Source organism: Ovis aries, chromosome 23 (assembly GCF_016772045.2).
Source record: "Ovis aries strain OAR_USU_Benz2616 breed Rambouillet chromosome 23, ARS-UI_Ramb_v3.0, whole genome shotgun sequence".
Classification (NCBI taxonomy): Eukaryota; Metazoa; Chordata; class Mammalia; order Artiodactyla; family Bovidae; genus Ovis; species Ovis aries.
The window spans coordinates 49334653-49353897 of record NC_056076.1 but is presented as its reverse complement, the minus strand read 5'-3'; the positions used below and the strand labels follow the sequence as shown (position 1 = coordinate 49353897).

At 38.0% G+C, this 19245-nt stretch overlaps 1 protein-coding gene across 4 annotated transcripts in view; it reads left to right on the top strand.

Annotated features, from left to right (window-relative positions):
• DYM (dymeclin) overlaps positions 1-19245 on the top strand; it is a 390748-nt gene that overhangs the window by 82710 nt on the left and 288793 nt on the right. For all 4 annotated transcript variants that reach the window (XM_042239587.2, XM_042239589.2, XM_015103730.4 and 1 more), the window contains one exon: positions 18925-19050. In XM_042239587.2, coding sequence (XP_042095521.1) covers positions 18925-19050 — 126 coding nt within the window. The remainder of the gene's footprint in view (positions 1-18924; positions 19051-19245) is intronic.

The following is a 19245-nucleotide window of genomic DNA, read 5'->3' as shown; positions in this document are numbered from 1 at the left end:
TCAGCCCTGAAAATGTTGAATTTCTGCCTTCAGAGAATCTTTACTCTTATACAAGCAAGGCTGGTGACTTCCTTGGTGGTCTAGTGGTTAAGAATGTGCTTTCCAATCAGGGGACGTGGGTTTGATCCATGTTTGGGGAACTAAGATCCCACGTGGCTTGGAGGAGCTAAGCCCCTGTGCCACAACTAGAGAAGCGCACTCACTGCAGCTCCTGAGCTCGAGCGCTCTAAGCCTGTGCTCTGCCCCAGGAGCTGCCTGCGCACCACAGCTACCGAAGCCCCTGCACGCTGCAGGGAGTGCCTGTGGGCTGCAGTAGAGACCCAGTGCGACCAAGGTAAATTAATAAATGTAGAAAAATAAAAGCAAGACTGGTACAGGAGGCTTTCATTAATTTCTTTTCCTGTTATTAGTACAAGTATCGCAAAATATGAATGAGCTGGTTTAACATTAATAACTGAATTTTAATTCTACCAACGAATAGTTGATTTTTTTTTCCTTTTAAATTTTTTGTCCTACTTATGTATCAATAAGTTACTTCTTTATAGAGTTGTTTCTTTGGGGGGCATAATCCAGATTACATTACCTTTGGATATTTAAAGCTAGTCTTTGATGCTGATGTACTTGTCTTAGATTATAATGTGTATGTGCATAGGGTTTGGGAGAACAGTTGAGAAGCACAAAGGGGTTATGCTGAGAACTGATGTTTTATATCTCTTTACTCTCCAGAGACAATCTTTTTCATTGTTAGCTATTTTGATGGTTTATACATACACCTTTACCCTTATCTTTCCTTTATATATTTATCTAAATAATATAACAGTATTTCATTTTTTTAAATTAAAGGCTTTACTTTTCAGAACAATATTAAATTCACAGCAAAACTGAGCAGGAAGTACAGAATATTCCCGTATCCCTCTTCCCACACATAGCCTCCTCTGCTGTCAGCATTTCTCACCACAGTGGCACATGTATTATAGTCGATGAACCTACATTGATGTATCACTATCACCCAACTCATAGTGTGCATTAGGGTTCATTCTTGTTGCATTGTACATTCAGTGGATTTTGACAGGTGTATAATGACATGTGCCTGATGTGCTCTTGTCCGTGGAATCTCAGAGTCAGACACGACTTAGCGACTGAACAGCAACAGCTACAACATCCATCATTATAGTTTCATAAGCATACTTTCACTGCCTTAAAATTCCTCGGTGTTCTGCCTGTTCATCCCTCACACCCCCTTAAACCTTGGTCACCTCACTGATGCTTTTACTGTTTCCATATTTTCACCTTCTCTAGAGTGTCATGTGGGCTTCCAGGTGGTTCAGTGGCAAAGAATCCGCCTGCCAATGCAGGAGACATTGGTTCAACCCCTGGGTTGGGAAGTTCCCCTGGAGAAGAAAATGGCAACCCACTCCAGTATTCTTGGCTGGGAAATCCCATGGACAGAGGAGCCTGGCAGGCTATAGTCTGTAGGGTCGCAAAAGAATTAGACATGACTTAGTGATTAAACAACTATAATAATAGAGTGGATAATAATATAGTTGGAACCTACAGTACAAGCTTTTTTAGATCGGCCTCGTTCATTTAGTAATGTGCATTTAGGTTTCCTCTGTGTTCATGGCTTAGTAGCTTATGTCTTTTTAGATCTGAATAATACTTCAGTGGATGCAGTATGTGTACATAAATTCACTTGATACATCTATGCACATATATAGCCCTCATATAAGTCTTAGAATTGGAATTAAGTGTGACCATTTTAAAATTTGATAAAAATATAGTCAATTTGGTAAAAACTTGTTCCCTAAAGGGAGTATATCATTTATAAGTTCCATCAAAAACATTTAACAGAGCCTTGCCAATATAGTATAGTCTAGGTTTTTTTGTAAGTTAAAAGTGGAAAGCAAGATGGCAGAGTAGAAGGACGTGTGCTCATCTCCTCCTGCGAAAGCACCAAAGTCACAGCCGGCTGTTGATGTTTCAACAGGAGAATGCTGGAACCCACCGAAAAGAGATACGCCATGTCTAGAGACAAAAATGGAAATCGTATTAATGATCCTTACCTGCATTCTCTCATTGCAAGTGGGGTTGAATATCTCTTCATGTATTTAAAGGCCATTCTAAGTTTTGATGAAGGTTCAGCAGTCATTTCTAATTTTTGAGAGCTCTTTTTCTCTATTTGTTCCTTGCTTGTGATGGAACTTTTAAGTGGGGATAATTGCACTTTGGATACCCATGTAACAATTTCAGTATATTTGCTTTATTATTGTGTATCCACCTTATCAGTGCATCTTAATTTTTGATTTTTTAGAATGTTTCTAAAAACTCTTCTTGGTTGAGCTTTATTTCAAGAAGATAATATGGCTGTTTCATCCATTTGATGCATCATTACATATATAGCATTAGTTCTTTGAGAAACCGTAAACACTTGGAATGTTTTTAATATATTTGATCCACTCCATTAATATTTTACATATGATGAAGTTGACAGATAAGGTGACTGATAAAGGTAATTGAGTGACATTTCTGATACTAGAATGCAGATTTCTTGACTCCTAATGTCCAGATACTTTCTGCTCCATTGTTAGTACTTTTATAATTGAGGAGTATTACCATGTTTTTGAATTTTTTTAACTTCAAAACTTCTCTGCTATTGACAGTATCTGAAATATACCACTTTTTAGTCTTTCCTCATATTTTACTTCTGAAATCTTCATGTTGGCATGACATTGATATTTCTAATGTTTGGTATTAATTCTTTGAACTTGTCAGTTGTTTTTATTAAACTTATGTTCCATTTACAGTACTGTCAATTTCTTATCCAATAGTAAGTCAGAGGAGGATGTTTTTTTCCTGCACATTCGTTGACTTTGCCCTTAGCCAACACTAACACCCATTTCATGAAGGCTTTTGTCTTTATCCAAGTGTTCCACTCTGCCCAAGCAGAGCAGTACAAGGTCATGGCGCCTGTCTTTTTTTTTCTTCACATGAAATTAATAACTTGCTCCAACAGTAGTTTGTTCTAGGACATTTCCAGCCCAGATGGTGGAAAGTTCTTGGGATAATATGGCAGCCAAAGGAACGTTTTAGCTTTTTAAAGTTGACTTTGTTTTGGCAATTGTGTAATGAAAATCTTGTGAAGATTATACAAGGACATAAAACAAGAAAGATCTGTTGGCTTAAAACATTTTTCATCTTTTAAAAACCACCACACTCAGCATGGTGGAACTTTGGTTTCTTTCAAGTCTTGGCCTGTCTTGGCTCTTTTCCCTGATTATTTGGCACCTAAGATAGCCCAATTAATAGATTTAAAATGTTGTTGTTTGGAGTATAATGTTGCCTTGAGTTCCTTTTTTGAGCATTATAGAAAGTTACAGCAAGAATTGACCTTAGAGATCATCTTGCCTAATGTACTTATTGACAAATAAGAAAACTAAGACCCAGGGGAGTTATTTTTTGAAATGAACAGAGTAACTTCAATAGAGAATTTAGAAGCAGAGCCTCTGTTTTCTAACTTGGGGACAGTGACTCATTCAGCATACAGCAGTATGTTTTAGGTTTTTGTTTATTCTTATTTCAGTGTCATCAGATTTTAATCAGTAAAAGATTGATTTTATCATTTATGATAATCCTCTATTGTTAGTTCTTGATTAATTTCATTTTCAAGCAGGTGATACCTTTATGTTGTTCAATACCAATCTCATAAAAGTGCACATGAACCATCTCCTGCCTGTCCTTGTTCCCCATCTCTCCAGCCCTCCTGTTTGTCTCCATAGTAACCACTGTTCATGCTTGGTTTTTTACGTATCCTTCCGGAATTTTTTTATGCATGTATATTCAATTATGGATTTAGATTCTTATTTCCCCCTGTATTCATGTAAAAGGTAGGAAATTATGCAATGTTTTGAATTTTCTTCTTTTTTCAGTTAGCAGTCTATCTTGTCAGTTTCTGTATACAAACATTTAGAGAGCTTTCTCATTTTTGTGTTTTAAGTAAAAAGTTTATTGAGATATACTTTAGGTACTCCAGAATTTACCCTTTCAAAGTATCTATTTACATGGTTTTTAGTAAACTCACAAAAGTTGTAAACCTGTCACTGCTATCTAATTCCAGAACTTCATTACCCCAAAAGAACCCCTCTACTTATTAGTAGTCATTCCCCATTTCCCTCGCCCTCCTGCCCGTAGTAACCACTAATCTGCTTCTTGTCTGTATAGACTGTCCCTGTGCAGACATTTCATATAAATGGAATCATACAGTGTGTGGCTTTCTGTATCTATCTTCATTCATAGCGCAGCATGGTTCATCCATGTTGTAGCATGCCCCAGTACTTCATTTCTTTTTATTGCTGAAAACTATTCCATTGTATGACTATATACCACATTTTGTTTATCCGTTTGTCAGTTGATAAATATTCCGGTTGTTTCTACTTTTTGACCATTATGAATAATACTTCTGTGAGTATTCATGGTCAAGAGTTTGTGTGGACGTGGTTTTCAGCTCTTTTGGGTGTGTATCTAGGAGTAAAGTTGCTAGGTCATGTGACTCTTTGAGTAAATGCCAAACCTGTCTTTGGTGGCCTCATCATTTTACATTCCCACTAGCCTTGTGTGTGAGTTCTGATTTGTCTACATCCTTTTTCATTCGTTTTTAAAAGTTGCGTTGTATTCTCTTGTATGTCAGTATCAGTCTATATTTAATCATTCCCCTATTGATGGGCATTAGGATTGCTAACATCTTTGTGCTAATGTCGTTTGCTCATTCTTGTATTGGCATCTTTATTGTATCTATTTCTAGGACCCGTTTTGCATTAGAATTGTTAGTCCTTTTTGACAGTGCGTTTTTCCTGTATGTGCCTTTTGACTCTTTTTGCTATTAGTGTGTATGTTTTTGCCATGATAAATTTTTAGAAACTCTTTTTAAGAAATGGAATTTATCAGTCTGTTACAGCTCTTAGGCCTTCCAAGTTTCTTCTTACCTTTTTGGCCTCATCTCTTACCACTGTGCTTGCAAACTCCCTTCAAGACGCATTGGCCTCTAACATTCTTTGAATAGTCTAGGCATGTTCCTACCTCGGGGCCTTTGCGTCTGCTGGTCTTTCTTTCTAGAAGATTTTTCCCTTGCTTGTTTATTTCTTTCAAATCTTTGTGCAAATGTCAACTTCTTGTTGAGTGTTCCCACTTAAAATTATAACACACCTGTGATAGATGTCAAATTTTGAGGTTAATGAAATATGTATTTACTTTTTAAATAACAAATTAGATGTTAGAATACTGTTAGTTTCTTATGAAGGAACAAAAATTTCTAGGTGTAAAACCTTTCAAATAGTGCTTAAATGCTTTTAATGACTAAATGCCTTCAATGAGACTGAATCTGTGGCTTTGCTAGTAAGTTTAACTTAGGTCTTTGGCAAGTGTAATGGTTAATTTTTGTGTGACAGCTTGAGTTGAGGGATGCCCAGAGATCAAACGCTAGTTCATTATTTCTGGGTGTGTCTGCGAGTGTGTTTCTGGAAGTGATTAGCATTTGAATTGGTAGATTTTGTGAGAAAGATCATATGCACTAGTGTTGGTGAACGTCTTACAGTCCATTGAGGATATGAATAGAATAGTAAGGTGGAGGAGGGTCGAGCTTGCTCCCTGTCTTTAGTTGAGACACCTGCCTCTTTCTGTCTTTGGATGTTGGCACACCTGTTTCGTGGGCCTTCCCACTCAGGCCGAGGCTTTCCTGCTTCTCAGGCCTTTAGGTTTGGACGGGAACTACACTGCTGGCTTTCCTGGGCCTGCAGATGGCAGATAATGGGACCTTTTAGCCCCCATGATTGTGTGAGCCAATCTTTTATAAATAAATTACTTTCCATATTATATATCCTTATATCCTGTTGGTATATTTAGGAGAGCCCTAAATAATGCAGCAGGTGTGGCTAGTTCATTGCTATTGTCTGAATCTTCCTGTCCTCCACAAAATCATATTTTAAAACCTAACCTCTGCAGTTAGAAAAGACCTTGATGCTGGGAAAGATTGAAGGCGGGAGGAGAAGGGGACGACAGAGGATGAGATGGTTGGAAGGCATCACCGACTCAATGGACATGAGTTTGAGTAAACTCTGGGAGTTGGTGATGGACTGGGAGGCCTGGCGTGCTGCAGTCCATGGGGTCACAGAGTCAGACACGGCTGAGCAACTGAACTGAACTGAACTGAACCTCTGTAGTGATCGTGTTAGAAGGTTTGGGGCCTCTGGGAGATGATTAGGTCACGAGGGCTGTGCCCTCATGAATGGGATTGGTGCCCTTCTAAAAGATACCCATGAAAATGTCCTTGCTGCCTTCCATAATATGATAACACAGCAAAAACACGCTTAATCTTTGTGAACCAGAAAGCCAGCTCTCATCAGGTACTGGATCTGCAGGTATCTTGATCTGGACTCTCTGCTTCCAGAGTTGTGAGGAGTACATTTTCATTGTTTATTATATGAGTTTGTTATTGCAATTCAAAAGGACCGAAACACTGGGTTGTTTTTCTTAGCTGCAAATCTCCGGCATTTTGATTGTTTACAGTGAAGTGAGAGACAGAAATAATTCAGAAAACCTTTGGTCAAAATGAGATTAGAGATGATCCTCAGACCTTCTCTGCTGATACTTTTTTTTTTTTTCAGGAAATTTTCCAGTGGAGACAGCCAGTTTGAAGCAGTCTTTCTCCCACTCATTTTCCTTTATGTCCTTCCTGTTTTGAAAATTTAAATTAAATATAGTAAAAAATAGTCACCTGTAATCTCATCGTCCAGGATTGCTGTTTTTGTTCTTCTCATATTAACATCTGTAGGTGTATTCATTCATACGATGCACAGTCCTGACCTGCTATCTTTGCTCAGCATCACATCATGAAACAAATATTTAAATATATTGTTTCAAAAGCAGATGGAATAACTTGTTTTTTGAAGCTAGCATACCCTGATACTGAAACCTAATGATGACATTCCACAAAAAAGAAAGTCACAGACTTACATTTCTCATGAATATAGGAGAAAAATCTCTAAAAAAAGTAGCAAATTGTATCCAGCAACATAAGAATAGAATTATACAGTATAAACAAGTGGGCCTTATTATCTCAGGGGTACAATATTGTTAACACTTGAGAATCAGTATGCCACATTAATAAAATAGAAAAGCTATTTGATTGTCTCAGTAAATGTGGGAAAAGCGTATGACCAAATTCAACATCTATTCATGGAAAAAAAGACTCTCAGCAAACTAGGAAGAAACATCTTCAACTAGGTGAAGGGCATCCATGAAAAACCTGCAGCTAACACCACACACAATTATGAGAAACTAAGAAAGCCACCTTCAGCAATCAATGCAAAGAAACAGAGGAAAAGAACAGAATGGAAAAGACTAGAGATCTCTTCAAGAAAATTAGAGATACCAAGGGAACATTTCATGCAAAGATGGGCTCAATAAAGGACAGAAATGGTATGGACCTAACAAAAGCAGAAGATATTAAGAAGAGATGGCAAGAATACACAGAAGAACTGTACAAAAAAGATCTTCACTACCCGGATAATCACGATGGTGTGATCACTCATCTAGAGCCAGACATCCTGGAATGTGAAGTCAGTGGGCCTTAGAAAGCATCACTACGAACAAAGCTAGTGGAGGTGATGGAATTCCAGTTGAGCTATTTCAAATCCTGAAAGATGATGCTTTGAAAGTACTGCACTCAATATGCCAAGAAATTTGGAAAACTCAGCAGTGGCCACAGGACTGGAAAAGGTCAGTTTTCATTCCAATCCCAAAGAAAGGCAATGCAAAAGAATGCTCAAACTACTGCACAACTGCACTCATCTCACATGCTAGTAAAGTAATGCTCAAAATTCTCCAAGCCAGGCTTCAGCAATATGTGAACTGTGAACTTCCAGATGTTCAAGCTGGTTTTAGAAAAGGCAGAGTAACCAGAGATCAAATTGCCAATATCTGCTGGATCATGGAAAAAGCAAGAGAGTTCCAGAAAACATCTCTTTCTGCTTTCTTGACTATGCCAAAGCCTTTGACCTGTGTGGATCACAATAAACTGTGGACAATTCTTCAAGAGATGGGAATACCAGACCACCTAACCTGCCTCTTGAGAAATCTGTATGCAGGTCAGGAAGCAACAGTTAGAACTGGACATGGAACAACAGACTGGTTCCAAATAGGAAAAGGAGTATGTCAAGGCTGTATATTGTCACCCTGCTTATTTAACTTATATGCAGAGTACATCATGAGAAACGCTGGACTGGAAGAAACACAAGCTGGAATCAAGATTGCCAGGAGAAATATCAATCACCTCAGATATGCAGATGACACCACCCTTATGGCAGAAAGTGAAGAGGAACTCAAAAGCCTCTTGATGAAAGTGAAAGAGGAGAGTGAAAAAGTTGGCTTAAAGCTCAACATTCAGAAAATGAAGATCATGGCATCCGGTCCCATCACTTCATGGGAAATAGATGGGGAAACAGTGGAAATAGTGTCAGACTTTATTTTTTTGGGCTCCAGAATCACTGCAGATGGTGACTGCAGCCATGAAATTAAAAGACGCTTACTCCTTGGAAGAAAAGTTATGACCAACCTAGACAGCATGTTCAAAAGCAGAGACATTACTTTGCCGACTAAGGTCCGTCTAGTCAAGGCTATGGTTTTTCCTGTGGTCATGTATGGATGTGAAAAGTTGGACTGTGAAGAAGGCTGAGCGCCAAAGAATTGATGCTTTTGAACTGTGGTGTTGGAGAAGACTCTTGAGAGTCCCTTGGACTGCAAGGAGATCCAACCAGTCCATTCTGAAGGAGATCAGCCCTGGGATTTCTTTGGAGGGAATGATGCTAAAGCTGAAACTCCAGTACTTTGGCCACCTCATGTGAAGAGTTGATTCATTGGAAAGACTCTGATGCTGGGGGGGATTGGGCAGGAGGAGAAGGGGACGACCGAGGATGAGATGGCTGGATGGCATCACCGACTCGATGGACGTGAATCTGAGTGAACTCCGGGAGTTGGTAATGGACAGGGAGGCCTGGCGTGCTGTGATTCATGGGGTCGCAGAGTTGGACACAACTGAGCAACTGAACTGAACTGAAAGCTTTACCTCCTCTGTGATTAGAAACAAGTCAAGGGTGTTTGCTCTAAGCATTTCTGTTTGCTATTATATGAGGCCCTAGACAGTTCAAGGAAACAAAACAAAGAATAAAAGGCATAGAGATTGGGAAAGAAAAAGTAAAACTGTCTTTATTTGCTGGCAACATGATTGTTTATGTAGAGGGCCATGAGAACATAGAAAAGCTACTTGAGCTGAAAAGTGAGTTTAGCAACTTTACAGTTTACAAGATAAGTATACAGAAATCACATACTAGTAGCAAACAACTGGAAACTAAAACTTTAAAACTTCCATTTTAAAACAATGTGAAAATATAAAATAGTAAATTCAACAAATATGTGTACAACTTACACACTGATAACTAAAAAGCATTGCTCAGTGAAGTCAAAGAAGACCAAAAGGTAGACATACCTTGTGTTCACGAATTGGAAGACTCAATGTTGTTAAGATGTCAGTATCACCCAGATTGAGCTACAGAGTCCATTTATCACATTTGTACCAGGTTTTTTGTTTGTTTTTTCCCTAGACACTGACAAGCTGATTCTAAAATGTACTGGGAAGTGTAAAGAACCTAGAGTATCTGAGGAGATAATTGAAAAAGAGGAACAAATGGAATACTTACATCTGTCTCTTCCCACTGTACTCTAAAGCTACAGTTGTGTTTTTGCTTTTGAGGTTGAGTTCTTGTTTTGGCTGTGGTGGGTCTTTGTTGCTGTGCGTGGGCTTTCTCTAGTTGTGGAAAGTGGGGACTAGTCTTTGTTTCGGTGCCCAGGCTTAGCACCGTGGTGGCTTCTGTTGTTGCAGAGTACAGGCTCCAGGGCGCACGGGCGTCAGGAGTTGTGGTGCGTGGGCTTGTGGTTCCATGGCAGATGGAATCTTCCCAGTCCAGGGATCAAACTGGTGCTCCTTTGCACTGCTAGACTGATTCTTAACCATATGGACCTCCAGGGAAGCCCAAAGCTACTGTTTTGAAGGTAATATGGTATTGACCAAATAATAGACAATCAGTGGATGAGTTTAGTGAAAAAGTGTTAGTCACCCAGTTGTATTCAAATCTTTTGTGACCGCATGGACTGTAGGCTGTCAGGCTTCTCTCTCCATGGGATTTTCAAGGCAGGAATACTGGATTAGGTAGCCATTATCTTCTCCAGGGGATCTTCCTGATTCAGGGGTGGAACCTGAGTTCCTGGCCTTGCAGGCAGATTCTTTACCATCTGAGCCACTAGGGAAGCCCTGGAGGGAGCCAAGAAATAGACCTGCACTTCTGTGGCCAATTTTTTTTTTTTTTTTTTTTTTTAAGAAAAACAGCAAAACTATTCAATTGGGGAGGGGAATGTTTTTAAACTATTAGTGCTGGAAAAGATAATTATATGAGAAAACGAAACAAAGAAAACTTTCACTTCTACCTTCACGTGTAACACAGAATAATACACACAGTCTTGGTTTAGGCAAAGAAAACTTAGAAAGGATACAGAAAGCAATAGCCAAAAAAGGAAAGTTTTGATAAGTTAAACTTCTTCAAAAATAAAAATCCTGCCTCCTCAAAAGAAACTGTTCAGAAAAGAACAGTCACGCCACAGATGGGAGAAAATGTCTCTGAAACATAACTAAAAAAAGAATTTAGTCTTGAATATATAAAGATCTCTTACAATTTAAAAATAATTAGGCAAATAACCCAATTAAAAATGAACAGAAGATTTAAATTGATACTTCACAAAAAGGATCTGTAAATGACCAGTAAACATATTGAGTTTTGATGTTATTAACCATTAGAAAATGCAAATTAAAGCTATAGTAAGATATCACTACCACTAAAATATAGATACCGCTACCACTATCAATACCACTAAAATAAGTGTTGTCCAAGGTTTTGGGGGGAGGGAAGGATATAGAACATGGGGTATTTTTAGAGCAATGAAACTGTTCTATATGATACTGTAATCATGGGTACATGTTATTACATTTGTCAAAATTTATCGTGATTGTAGAAGTCACATGGCAATAGTGAACTGTAATATAAATTATGGACTCTGGGTGATGATAATTTGTCAATGTTAGTTAATCATTTTTAACATATATGCTACTCTGGAGTGGTGGAGGAGGCTACACATCTGTGGGGGCAAGGGATATATGGGAATTCTCTGTATCTTCAGTGTTGCTGAGAACCTCAAGCTGTTTTGAAAATTAAAATCTGTATAAAAAATTGCTGTGATATATAAAATGGTACAACCAGTTTGAGGAAAGGTTTGACAGTTTCTCGTGAAGTCAAACATCCACTTCTCTCATCTAGCAATTTTATTTTCAGGCATCCACCTACAAGAATTGAAAATAAATGTTTGCAGATGACTTATATGCAAATGTTTATAAGTCTTTTAAAAATACTTTTTCATAGTAGCTCTGATATGGAAACAAATGCCTCTTAACATCATCTTGTTGTTTCTCTGTACTTTATCCTGGGTTATTTCTTATGACTTAATGTCCAAATCACTGAATCTCTCTTCAGCTGAGTCTAAATAATCTTCTGCTGTTAAACCCATTTATAGAGGTTATTTCTTTCCCTCCTTCCTTCCTTTCTCCCTCCCTCCCCCTTCTCTTCCTGTGTCTCTCTTCTCTCCTTTTTTCCTTTCTTATTTATTTACTTATTTTTAAAAATAAAGTTTTAAAATTTGGCTGTTGTTTTTTTCAGCTCAAGACATTTTTTTCTAGCACTTAAAAAAAAAAGCCTGCTATATTTATATAGTTTACAGATCCTTGAGAAAATTTTGATTTGATAAATTTGGTTTTTATTCCATAAGTAGAACAAGTGTATTTGTGTTTGGTAATTAATTACTATTTTTTCTTTTTCCTTTTTTCTTTTCGTTTTTTTTTTTTAATTCTTTATTAAATCATACATTGACATGAATCCGCCACGGGTGTACATGAGTTCCCAATCATGAATTAATTACTATTGAAAGAGGTTTCTTTGTTTGTTTTATAAGTGTATTGTGCTTCTTGTTCATGTAGTCTTCTCTCTTTATTTGCCCTTTTTTGATTGTTTGCTAGTTTTTGTGTTTGTAGAGTTGTAAAAATAATTTGATAGGATGATTTTATCTTTCTTCAGAGAGGATTGTCTGTTTCTCTGGGTGCCTTGGATTTTTCTTAATTCTGTTTCAGAATTTTCCTGGCCACCCAGGGAGCTTAAAGCTCAGTTCTAGTCCATGAGACTGTTGATTTCAGGATCCCCTTGAGAATCGCTGCCCTGTATGGGGAGTGGATTTCTGCAGCTTGCTCCCTGGACAGCCTTGGACTCCAGCTTTTGTCCCCTAGACTGTCAACCCTGTCACAAGCACTGCTCAGATTCCCAACCACCGCTTATGGATCAGGAAACATCCCAAGGCCAGAGCAGTTTCAGAAGTCAAGCTGACCTCTTTAGGTTTTCCTGATGCCTCAGTCTTGGCCTTGTATTAATAATTCTTTATATTGTACTAGCTGTTTGGTCTTTTTAGAACATGCCCTTCCAGACCCTCCATCAGTGATTTTTGTTGACTTCATCAGGAATAGTCTTCTGAATTTTCTGTCCATCACTGCTGGAAATGGAAGTAGTCTTAAATCCTGTTAGCTCTTCAAATATTATATAGTTCTGTAAGTTAGTGTGTAAGTGGTGTCTTATTACATTTTCATTATTTTCTAATATTAGTTGATATTTTGGGGTTCAGCAAATATTTTCTTGTATGATATAGAGTATGAGAAGCTTTATGGTTGTGGGTTTTCTGGAGAAGGTGAAGCTAGTGCAGAGTTTTGAATGACAATATGAGTCAGCCAAGCAGTTTGGGGGTGAGCATAGAGGGAGCTTGAGGCCTCACACAGACTTGGGAGATTGAAGAAACATGGTAAATAGATAATTGATGGATAGTTACATTTTATCCATGTGTGCCTTTAAAATGTATTTAAGTGACTATTTCAGAGGTTTTTCTATCTAGATCATTTCCCCCCATTGTTGTTCAGTTGCTCAGTCGTGTCCCACTCTTTGCAACCCCATGGACTGAAGCACACCAGGCTTCCCTGTCCCTTAGCATCTCCCGCACATGTCTGTGGAGTTGGTGATGCCATCCAACCATCTCATCCTCTGTCATCCCCTTCTACTCCTGCCTTCAATCTTTCCCAGCATCAAGGTCTTTTCTAATGAGTCACTTCTTCGCATCAGATGGCCACAGTATTGGAGCTTTATCTTCAGCATCAGTCCTTCCAATGAATATTCAGAGTCGATTTCCTCTAGGATTAACTGGTTGGATCTCCTTGCAGTCCAAGGGACTCTCAAGAGTCTTCTCCCACACCACAGTTCAAAAGTATCAATTCTTTGGTACTCAACCTTCTTTATGGCTCAACTCTCACATCCATACATGACTACTGTAAAAACCATAGCTCTGAGCATACAGACCTTTGTTGGCAAAGTAATATCTTTGCTTTTTAATATGTTGTCTAGGTTTAGCATAGCTTTTCTTCCAAGAAGCCCAAGCATCTTTCCATTTCATGGCTGCAGTCACCTTCTGCAGCGATTTTGGAGCCCAAGAAAATAAAGTCTCTCACTGTTTCCATTGTTTCCCCATCTGTTTTCCATGAACTGATGGGACCAGATGCTATGATCTTCGTTTTTTTGAATGTTGAGTTTTAAGCCAGCTTTTTAACTCTCCTCCTTCACCTTCATCAAGACACTCTTTAATGCCTCTTTGCTTTCTGCCATAAAGGTGGTGTCATCTGTATATCTGAGGTTATTGGTAGAACCCAAATCTGTGTTCCTTATTTTGAAGCTGACTTTTAAAATACTAGTTATTTTTAGTACCGCTTATGATAGAAAATGGAGTAAATGAAAATATGTTCAGTAATATTTTTGCTGTTGCTACTAGTTCTTTAACTGTGGCCCTAGGAGTCTAGTGAATTATTTGGGCGGGAGCCATGGTGTGTGGCACTTGGGATCTTGGTTCCCCAACTAAGAATCACACCTGCACCAGCTGCACAGTGGAAGTATGGAGCCCTGCTGGACTGCCAGGGGATTCCTCTGTGTGTGTGTGTGTGTGTGTGAATTTTTGTGCAGAGCACTGAATCATAAAATAGGGTTTAGAAGCTGTGAGTTTCAGATATTTTTTTGTCATGTAAAGTTTGTGCATGAAGGAATGTATTTTTCTTGGTTTTGGTAAACCCAAAATTAATTTCTCACTGTGCACACAAGCACAAAGAGACTACTCAACAAGTATGTGTGTACTTGTGGCCAGTCAGTGGTGCCAGAGATACAGTTGTGAATAAGACATAGATTCTACTTGTGGGTTGGATAGGACAGACAATAAGCAAATTTATATATAATGTTAGAATGTGACAAGTACAATGCAAAAAAGTAATATCATGGTATCTTAGCCAAGATTGTACAGGAAGGCTCCTTATGAAGTGAACCTGTTAATAGAAACCCAAAGTCAGAGAGGGAATCCTGTCACTCTGTGATGGGAGAGCTTCTAAAGCAGAGGCAACAGCAGAGGAAAGGCCTTAAGGTGGGTACATGAATAAGACATAGATTGTAGTTGTGGGAAGGGTAGGTAAAGAAACTAATATATAATGTTAGAATGTGACAAGTACAATAAGAAATGAGACTATTCTACAAGTATGTGTGTACTTGTGGCCAGCCACAAGATGCCAGAGATACAGTAGTGAATAAGTGAACAGGAACTAAAGAGTCTCTTGATGAGGATGAAAGATGAGAGTTAAAAAGCTGGCTTAAAACTCAACATTAAAAAAATGAAGATCATGGCATCCAATCCCATCACTCCATGGCAAATAGAAGGGGAAAAAGTAGAAACAATGAGAGGCTTTATTTTCTTGGGCTCCAAAATCACTGTGAACAGTGACTGCAACCCTGAAGTTGAGACGCTTGCTCCTTGGAAAGGAGCTATGACAAACATAGACTGCATATTAGAAAACAGAGAGATCACTTTGCTGACAAAGGTGTGCATAGTCGAAGCTATGGTTCTTCCAGTAGTCATGTATGGATGTGAGAGTTGGACCATAAAAAAGGTTGAGCACCGAAGAATTGATGCTTTTGAATTGTGGTGCTGGAGAAGACTCTTGAGAGTCCCTTGGACACAAGGAGATCAAACCAGTCAGTCTTAAAGGAAGTCAATCCTAAATATTCGTTGAAAGGACTGATGCTGAAGCTTCAATACTGTGGCCATCTGATGCGAAGAAGTGACTCATTGGAAAAGACCTTGATGCTGGGAAAGATTGAAGGCAGGAGGAGAAGGGGATGACAGGGACGAGATGGTTGGATGGCATCACCGACTCAATGGACATAAATTTGAGCAAACTCCAGCAGATAGTGAAGAGCAGGGAAGGCTGGCGTGCTGCAGTCCATGGGGTTGCAAAAAGTCAGGCGTGACTTAGCAGCTGAGCAACAGTAGTCATGTGCACAATCTGTTCTCTGTTGATTTGTGGATCCATTTTATTGTACATTTCTCTAGAAACACAGGTTTGTCCTGTACACTCAGTTCTCAGTTGAATTCCATTGGTTTGTCTTCTTTTTTGTCTGTGTACTGGCAAATACCATACTGTTTTTATTGCTACAGCTGTGTAACATGGCTTGATATCTCATAGGGGAAGTTCCTCTCTTCTCTTTTCAGTTTCAAGGTTGACTTAGCTATGTGTTTATTCTTTCAAAAATGTTACAGTTTCTGAAAGAAGCTCAGTGAGAATTTTAGTTGTAATTAACCTGTGTAGAATTATGTTTGTGATATTTTGTCATTCCATTCCATTCAGTCATCCTGTTTGCCCTTTATTAGTGTTTTAATACTAATAAATGAGTGCTGACCAACAGGATGAAGAAGATATTCTCTAATAAGTCAGTTAGTGGTATTCTGGATCGTTTTTTTCATGAAAGTCCCTTTGCATTTTTATTGGAATGAGTATTCCTTTTGTATTATGATTGTGTATTATGTGACCTCAATGTGTTTCTTTCTTGCTTTTTTTTGCTATTCTAAGTTTTGTATGCCTGGCATGCTATTCTGTTGACTATTCAGGAAGTTCCAGTTAGTTCCAATCAAAATTAGAGCAGTAGAGATCCCTCTTGTCTCTCTATCCTTTATCCATTGAATGCCTATTATGAACTCGAGTTGGGAATACAAACAACTAGAAAACAAAAGAATCCCTAGCTAAAATCTCATGTATTCTGGTAAGAAAGATAGACTTGACTGTAAATCATTGCCTCTTATACTTTAGGTCTTAATGTTGCTTTTTCAGAGGAGCTTTTCTTTGATCCTACAGTTAATTTTGGAGTACTGTATAATCTTTTCTTCTTGTTACTTGCTCTTTTTTCTTTATGATCCTTTTTGGAGTAATTATTACTTGAGTTCTTTTTTTTCCACTGAAGTGTAACATCCACAGAGGTTATTTGTTGTTAATGGATGTATCTCCAATGTGTACAATTTATTAATGTGTAATATAATGCCTGTTTAGACATAGTAAGAATAAATTCTTTATAAATATTTGTTGAATGATGTATCAACTGGAATACAATATGATAAACACATTGAGTTTTTATCTTTGGATCTGTGAAACACACCAGTGGCTCAGATGGTAAAGAATCCACCTACAGTGCGGGAGACCTGGGTTTGATCCCTGGGTTGGGAAGATCCCCTGAGAGATCCATGGCAACCCACTCCAGTATTCTTGCCTGGAGAATCCCCATGGACAGAGAAGCTTGGCAGGCTACAGTCCATAGGGTCGCAAAGAGTCAGACACGACTGAGCGACTAAGCACAGCACAGCACATGAAGCACACAGGAAGGATTACTTAGTTTCATTCATTTAAGAATTTTGAGGAATGGATTTTCAGTTTGATATGAAAATGTCATTTTGAGTCAGTACTCTTTTATGCTACAAGCTTTCCCTACCTTCCAACATCAAAACCTCTTTGTAAAATTCTGTGGCAAGAGAGGATGGTCCAAGGGTTGAAACTTTTCCTGTTGTCCCATTTGTGAAGTTGTTAGGCCCAAACAATTTCAAAGGAGAACAGCCTTTTGTTCTAAATCTATAGTCTTTCCTTAAGGTTGTTACATCTACTATTTATTAATAACCATAGTCTTTAGTTTAGACAAAGGATAACCATTTCTTCCTGGTTCTGGGACCTAGAGTAAGATGTTGAATTGTAAACCACTAGTGTCTTTTTTTTTTTTTTAATTATTGATGCAATGACTGAATACATTAACAAATATATTCAGAGGTAGTCACCTATCCAGATTACTGTACCCGGTGGCAGGATATTTGTTCTTCAGGATTTGTCTTCAAGCCCTGACCCAACTGAAGAGCCTAGCCAATTGACTATAGAGTATAGATTCCTGGTGGGCATGGGCTGTATGAATAAATGATTGTTGTGATTCAAAATCCTTTGGGCTTTGTACCTAAATCATCATTAGCAAAGAATTAATGAACCATAACACAGCACATCAGGACTGTTTTTGATTCATTTTGAGAAATAAGAGTGAATAAAAGAATTGCCTTTAATGTGGTTAATATTTACAATAATATTTATGGAAATTTCAGGAAAGAGAAGTGTCATACTGTATTACATTTCTGAGCAGAAATGAGATTTATTCTTTTGGGTTTCATTTTGTATACTTCCAAAAGATATTTCTATCCACATGAACTCCATATATATCTGATAGAACTTAAAAATCTGGTGAAAGTGAAAAGTGGAAGTGTTAGCCACTCAATTGTGTCTGACTCTTTGCGACCCCATGGACTGTAACCTGCCAGGATCCTCCATCCATGGAATTCTCCAGGCAATAATACTGGAGTGGGTATGCATTCCCTTCTCCACGGGATCTTCCTGACCCAGAGATCGAACCTGGGTCTCCTGCAGGGAAGTCTAAAAATCTGGTAAGCTTGCCCATTTCTAGAATAAAATCATCTTTAATTTGCTTAATGAGCTTCCTGTAAGTAGGTGTTAAGTGTTTTCTTTGAACTTTGCATGAATATTTGAGTTCTGTAAAAATATTTTGATTTTTTTTTTGGAGCTGTTACTCTTTTTGTTGTGTTGTTGAGATTTTCACTTTCCTGGTCTAACACGTTACTGTTTTGCCTGATAATTGTGTTTAAAGTTTTGCAATAATTGAAAAATTTTTGATGCATTTGTTCCTATTTGTGCTCCCTACTCAGCTGAAATTGTTTCCTTTTTATTTGATCTGAGGTTTGTTTCTAAAAGGGGTTAATGATTTTTGGAGGACAGTAGTCTTTCATAAAAGAAATGTGCTTAAGAAAACAAGGATAATTTGTTTACTATTCATATTTTGCTGAACAGGCAGAGTTGGCCTTGAGAATGTACACTCTTAGAGAGAAGATCTAGAGTTTACCATTGTTCTTATTATAAAGCGAATATCAACTCGGAAAGTCATTGTTGTCGTCCCTACCCTGTGACTTCTCTTTGGTTTTACAATCTGAATGTTTGTTTCTGTGTTATAGCTAAACAGGGATAAACATACGGGCTTTAGAGTGGATCTTTACTCTCAGTTATTTCCATTATACGCTAATATACTTGTCATTCATCAGTAGATGGAACTGGAAAATAAGAAAGTAATGAGATATTTCACCCATTACAAGAACTAATGACAAGGGAAGGTTCCATATTTTTACTTGACTTAGTTTTTATATTAAGCATATTAGTATTTTTAAAATAATCCAGAAACGTTGAATATTTTGATTTTATTTTTAAATGTATAGTTTATTTAGAAAAGAGCAATATCTTCCTAAATGATCATTATTCTGCTTTGTTTCTTGTTTTTTCAGAGATATTACGTATGAAATATCAGTAGAAGCTGTGTCAACCATGGTGGTTTTCCTTTCTTGCCAACTCTTCCACAAGGAAGTTTTGCGACAGAGCATCAGTCACAAGTATTTGATGCGAGGTCGATGGTATGTTTCTATTTTAAATTTGTCAAGTTCTTTATTGTATTCATCTATAGTTCTTGTCTTGTCCTCTTTTCTTAGTATTGTTCCATATCTCCAAACAGACATTTCCTCTGGTTGTTCCATCAGAACTTCAGACTGATCCCATAAGGGTTGCTTTCCTGGCTAAACTAGCCATCCTCCCCACCCCCTTCATCCTCC